Raw genomic sequence first — 6,939 nt, 5'->3', positions numbered from 1 at the left:
GTGGAGACCCCCTGCCGTGGAAAAGGCCCCGGGAGCAGGCTGCCCCCGAGCCCCGGCAGATCCCTACACCACTCAGACCCAGGACCGACCTGCATCTCCTGTATTGCCACCGCCTGACTACCCTAACGATGTGGTCATGGACGATTGGCCGGAGCCCCCACAGGTGGATGACCCAGAGGAGACCGACTTAGGCGGACCCCTCGACCAGATGGACTGGGACCTGCCGCCAACAGAGGGTGAGGTAGGAAGTGGCCCGGGGAACGTCGCTCAGGAACCAATGGCAGTGTGTTGCGGTCTGGATCCCCACTGCCGGGGTTGCATGTGAGCGACCCCCAGGGCCCCGGGCCGGGTCGCAGTGGAGTGGGAGGGCCTGCGACCCCCTACCCCCCTCCCTGACAGGGCCAGCCCCTGCTGAGCCTGTCTGTAGTCCCTTGTGTGGCTGCCCCGCCCCAAACTGAGGCCTGGGCCGGTGTTTATCCTTGTGAACTGCTGCCCCGCCCTGGACTGGGGGCTGGGCCCAGAGCTGTATAACTCTTGTGAATGGTTGCCCCGCCCTGGACTGGGGGCTGGGCCCGGAACTCTATAACTCTTGTGAACTGCTGCCCTGCCCTGGACGGAGGGCTGGGGCCTGTACGGGGGTAGCGGTGACTGCCCGAACTGAGTGCGGGCTGGTGCCCTAACCCCCTCCTTTGTTGCCGCCCGCCCTAGACCCAGGGGCTGGGCGACACGGGACTTGCTACAGTGCCGAATTTGAATATAAAAGCCAGCTCAGATGTTTCTCTTTCCAAAACGGTGCGATAATTCCTTTTCTGTAACACACATACCTTTAGGTCATTGACAGAATGCCCCATTCCATTAAAATGTTGACTAACTGGTTTGTGGATCTGGAGTGTTTTGATGTCTGTTTTGTGCCCATTGACCCTTTGTCTAAGGGAGTTAGAAGTCTGTCCAATATACAAAGCATCTGAGCATTGTTGGCACATGATGGCATATATGATGTTAGTAGAGGAGCATGAGAAACTGCCCGTGATTCTGTGAGTAACCTGGTTAGGTCCAGTGATGGTATTTCCAGAGACTTCTTCAGTGACACTAGACAAGTAACTTTATCCTAGGTTTTAATCCCCCATCTGTAAAATGGGATCCTTACCTACCTCCCAGAGGTGTTCAGGGATAAAATCCATTGATAATTGTAAGGTGCTCAGGTATGACAGTGATTAGGGCTACATAAGTACCTAGATCAGTCGACAGTACATCACATTTTAGAATATAGTGGTAGAAGGACTCAATGCATCTCCAGTGACAACATTTTGACTTCAAGCTCTTCAAGGCCAGGGGACCATTCTTTGCCTATTTGGATGCTGCTGGGAAAATTGAGCCTTGTACTGAGCTGTCTGCGCAGGGGTGAATGTCACCCTATACAAATATCAGAAAAAGGGCTTTGAAGAAAGGTAGGGTTGCAACTTCAAGAAGTCAGCGTTGCGGAAATGCTGAAACTAACATGGTTGGTGTCACCTTAATTTGGCTTCTCTGCTGTGTATGCTTTATGATACAGTTTTTAATCACATGATTGCGTGATTTTTTTTCCCTACAGAACCTCTAACTAATACACACAGGCTAAGTCTACACTTGCCAATCAGGCTGATGGGAGATTACTAATGCATATGCATTGCAGCACTTCATTAGTAATCTCCCGTTAGCCTGATTACCCTTCAAAGAAGGGGGCAAGCGTAGACGTAGCCTCAGAGTAGTTATTCACTATTTCTTTATCAGTCTTCTCAATCAATCAGTGTGTGGGCCCAGGACTAATTCACTGCACACCATTCAAAGCCCGTTTTGAATAAAAATTGTTCATTTCCTATGGAGTTTCTCTATGACGCTGTCACCAGATAATCTGTCTCCTTCACAAACACTAATGAATCTACTTTCATAACATCCCTGTGAGATTAGGTGTTATTACTTCTTCCATGTTGTAACCATTTTACAGATGGGACCTGAAGCACAGAAACATTAAGGTCCAAACTGTTATAAGGTCTCCACTAATTTTGGGTGCCCAATTAATTCCAAGGAGTCCTGTGTCACCTTAAAGACTAAGGCTGTCTCTACACTAGCCCCAAACTTCGAAATGGCCATGCAAATGGCCATTTCAAAGTTTACTAATGAAGTGGTGAAATACATATTCAGCGCCTCATTAGCATGCGGGCGGCCGCGGCACTTCGAAATTGACGCGGCTCGCCACTGTGCGGCTCGTCCCAACGGGGCTCCTTTTCGAAAGGACCCTGCCTGCTTCGAAGTCCCCTTATTCCCATCTGCTCATAGGAATAAGGGGACTTCGAAGCAGGCAGGGTCCTTTCGAAAAGGAGCCCCGTTGGGACGAGCCGCACAGTGGCGAGCCGCGTCAATTTCGAAGTGCCGCGGCCGCCCGCATGAAGTCCCCTTATTCCCATCTGCTCATAGGAATAAGGGGACTTTGAAGTAGGCAGGGTCCTTTCCAAAAGGAGCCCCGTCGGGATGAGCCGCGCGGTGGTGAGGCACGTCAATTTCGAAGTGCCGCGGCCGCCCGCATGCTAATGAGGCGCTGAATATGTATTTCAGCGCTTCATTAGTAAACTTCAAAATGGCCATTTCGAAGTTTAGGGCTAGTGTAGACATAGCCTAAGAGATTTATTCAGACATAAGAGTTCAGGTTTTTGCCCATAAAGAGGTTCAACGGGTTATTTGCCAACAAATAAGTCTGCTAGTGTCACAGGATTCCTTGTGTTTTTGTGGCTACAGACTAACACGACGACCCCTGTGAGACTTGCTAATTAATTTCAGAATATTTAGTGTTTACATAATTTTGCATATTCAAAGTACAACTCCAAATGACTTCAGGTTACAGCTGTGCTTAATCTGTAGTGAAAGAGGTTTCAGGAGCTCAAGCAGTTTTTTAATTTCATAATGGACGTGACAAGACCTGAAGTGCCAGGCCTGAAGGTGCCAGGCTCAGCCCTTGCAAGCCCTGGTATGAATTAAGTACTGAGCTGCAGCTGTGCATGCTCAGCACTTCTGCAATTGTGCCCCAGCTGGCTTATGTCAGGCACTCAAAAAACCAGGCACCTAAACCAGTTTTTTCTCAGGTGGCTACTCTGCCTAAGTGACTTGCCCAGTATCCCACTGGAACTCTGTGGCAGAGGCAGAGATTGATGCTGATTCTCCAGAGTGGCATTTGACTGCATTCGTCTTGGAAAATTTCCTTTTCTCTTCCCATAACCCCCTGCCTTATTTATTGCACATCTTCCAATTTCTGCAAGAAATGAAGCAGGACCCTGTACACAATGACCTGCTCCACCACTGATTCACCCCAGGAACCTTGCTCATCCTTATACACTGAATATCTGTCTACTGAGCATGTAAAAATTGCAATTTTTGGAGGCTGATAACTTGGGCATCTTTAGGTGCATTTTCATGGGGTGGAGTTCACACAGAACTTGGTGGCAGAGGAAGGGCTAGAACCCAGTTCTCCAGTGTGGTTTTTGAACACACTGACCTTGTGACCATCCTGTCTTCTTTTGGGGACATGAAAAGGCACATCCCTAGCACTTGGGTGATTCCCCTTTGAAATTTCAAGCATTTGTTCTAAGGCTGGGAAGCACAAGACCTTTTCAATTCAACAGCTGTAAGAATTCTTCTAATGCCTTCCAATCATGCATTTTCCCCCTAATCTTTTTCTGAGAAACAGGATGATTTTTTAAAAAGGTTTGCTGAACTTTACAATAAAGTTGGAATAAATGAAATAAAATCTGCATCAGACACCTGGGACAGAAAATTTTAGTCTGAAAGGTTAAAGTTTCACCATGTAAGTGTAAGACCAATGAACTCAGGTCATCAGGAGGAGGAGGGAGTGAACCTACAAGCTTAGGGACTAAGGCCATGTGCATGAGCCTTATCAGCCAAATGCCAGCTGGCTCTAAGCTAAGGCACTAGAGCAGAGACTTCTCTCTCTCTCTCTCAATGCCTCTGGGGTTACATAAGCACTGAAAACAGAGTTGAACCATTTAAAGCACTCAGCAAGCTTAACTAGAGGCAGTGCTAGTCATTCCACCTAGCACAATAATTATAACTAAACCAATTAAGAGGTAAAAATCCAGAGACAGGTTTGGAAGCTCTAAGAGGGCAAGTGAACACATAAAAGAAGCTCCTGTTATCTGTGGACTCGCATCACATAAAAGTGCTTCTCGAGCAGGGGTGTTAAATGTCATTAAAATAAACTAACAAGGGACAGATGGACAAGTGCCAGCTGTTGACAAGCTTTTCAGCAGCCCACTCAAAGCCTGAAAGTATCTGCTTGGGAAGATCCCAGACGCATTGTCCGAAGCAGTTTCCATTTTCTTTGACAGACTACTAGGCCTATTAAGAAATCGGAAAGATGCTGTTATCTCATGGTTAGACCAGGGGTCATGGTGTCTACTTCTGGTTCTGTTTTACTGAGTAATCTTGGGCATTCCCTATCCCCTCTCTGTGTCCTCATTTTTCCCATCTGTAAAGAGGTGGTCATTCTTCCCACACAGGGGTGATATAAGTTTCATTTAACCAAACTGTAAAGTGCTGGACAATCCCTAAGTGCCAGGAGCTCAGCAAGTGCAAAATAAATACTTAAGATTTAAAAAAACTTCCACAGCAATCTTTAAGGATTCATAAAACGCCCTTTAATTTGGCAGTCGTTTCAAGATAGTTGCCACACAAGTAGTTTTGCAGGACAAAGAGAACACAGCTCAGCGCATGACACCAAATCATGGATGGCAACTGCCCTCTCAAAAACATGAATACAATGCAGACTTTATATTAAAGACTGGAATAAATCCATCAGCCACAATCAATAACGATCCTTTTCCTGTGTGGGTGAGAGCAGTGAATGGTGGAAGGAAAGATGGAAATTATGGCTGCAACAGATGAGCATGGTGTTCAGAGACTCTCAGACTGATGGGTAGTCTTAACTTACCTCCTCCTCCCTTCCCTACCCATTGCTGCTGAGTTGCGCCAGCCTACATGTCTGCAGCAGTACCTCTGTTGTGAATCAGGATTTATCTTTCAAGTTGATGAATGACTCAAATGATATTTACGAAAAAGAGAGTTAATTCTCTGAAGATGTTTCCCTGCCTGTGAAAATGTCGAGTTTGCAATTTCCACCTACTTCCACCCTTATCTGGAACAGGATGATCTCTGGAAACTGATGATTCATGGCATTGAGGCAGCAGAACACTGGAAATTGAAACCAATGATCCAATGTGCTGCCTCTGATGACACATGAATTGGCTCAACACCATCCAAAATGAAAGCCAAATTCCACTAGTCAGAAACTAACAACCAGTTCTCTTTGTAATGGAAAACAGGAAAAAAAAATCGGTGCCCCTATGTAGTATTGTATAGAAGAGCAATAGTGTCAACAGAGTTCAAATAAACTTCCCTTGCAGGAAAACCCTAGAACAACTTCAAGCCCATTAAGATTTCACAATTTAGATCTAGATGAGCCCTTGACGGTTTCCATTAATGGCAGCTGAACCTGTTTATGGTGTCAGAATCCCTCCACTAACTCGCCCCACCCCCGATCATAGCTGGCTACCCAATTCCGAGTCAAGACAAAACAGTGGTAATTCAGCAGAGATATCCCAGTATTTATTGGCACTTCTGTTCTCCCAACCGCACCCTTATCCAAATTTCCTCTAGATTCAACTTTGTAAGTTTCCCTGTGGGGAAGGGAGAGCAGTGCAAATGCTCTTAGGATAATACAGAAGGAAAGCTTGGCATGATTAAGTGTAAAAAGACCAACCCCAAACATCAGACCGGATGTCCCCTTCCATTAGTACAGTACAATACCGCCCGTAACATACATGTTTGATCAATTATTACTATAGATGGCACAGCATGTGCAGTGGCCCCATGTGGCTCAGCTTCTGAGAAACGATGGCACGGATTACACGGTTGTGATTTTCTTGTCCTTGCTGGCCTGTTTGATGGCTGCCTGCTCACAGATGATCTCCTTCAGACGCTGCAGTCTCATGTTCTGGGTTGTCTGGTCCCCGACACCGGTCTGGCTACGGTGCAGCAAGCTCAAGGCATAGATGTACTCTAGCTCCGTGTACTTTACTCCTTGATCCACCACGAGGTTTAAGAGCTCATCTGCTGTATTGTACAACATCTCATAGTATTGCCTGGAAAGCAAATAAGGAAACCTGCTATGAGCATGAACCCAGGCACTTGTGAATCAGTACATCATTTACACTGAACTATGATTATTAGGTGAGCTTTCGTGGGACAGACCCACTTCTTAAATACTGTGTCTTAAATATTGAGTCTGTTCTGGTCTGGCTATGGTCTGAAGAAGTGGGTCTGTCCCACGAAAGCTCACCTAATAAACTATTTTGCTAGTCTTTAAAGTGCTACTTGACTGCTTTTTGTTTTGATAGTGTATAGACTAGCACGGCTTACTCTCTGTTACTATTGAACTATGATTGGTATTATGGCAGTGCCCTCAAGTCTCAATCATAGATCTGGACCTTGCTGCACTGGGTGCTGCACAAACACAGAAGGGGAAAAAAAGAACAGTTCCTGCCCCAAAGACTTTCAGTCTAAGGCCAGTTCTATACTTGACATTTAAGTCAATTGTAGATATGCAATTCTAGCTATGGCAATTGCGTACCAGAATTGACTTATCTACAATCGACTTACCTGGCCTTCCTCATAGAGGAAGGTCTCCACGAGAGAACCTCCCTTACTTCTCTTGAGATTGAGGAGTACAAGGGTCGACTGTTGACCCCAGATAGTTTGATTTTGCATGTCCCTACTAGGCATGCAAAATTGAACCCCGGGAGATTGACCCTGACTGGATTGATCGTCCGTGCAGGGAAGACACACCCAAAGTACAAGAGAAGAGGCAACAGGTGATAGACACAAATGGGGGAA

At 46.2% G+C, this 6,939-nt stretch overlaps 1 protein-coding gene across 1 annotated transcript in view; it reads right to left on the bottom strand.

Moving 5' to 3' along the window:
- Positions 1–2,621: 2,621 nt before the first annotated feature.
- EXOC4 (exocyst complex component 4) overlaps positions 2,622–6,939 on the bottom strand; it is a 663,660-nt gene continuing 659,342 nt past the window's right edge. The window contains exon 18 of the mRNA XM_074975764.1: positions 2,622–6,188. Coding sequence (XP_074831865.1) covers positions 5,951–6,188 — 238 coding nt within the window. The 3' untranslated portion in view covers positions 2,622–5,950. The remainder of the gene's footprint in view (positions 6,189–6,939) is intronic.

Source organism: Carettochelys insculpta, chromosome 1 (genome assembly GCF_033958435.1).
Source record: "Carettochelys insculpta isolate YL-2023 chromosome 1, ASM3395843v1, whole genome shotgun sequence".
Lineage (NCBI taxonomy): Eukaryota > Metazoa > Chordata > Testudines > Carettochelyidae > Carettochelys > Carettochelys insculpta.
This window is presented reverse-complemented; position numbering and strand designations above follow the sequence as displayed.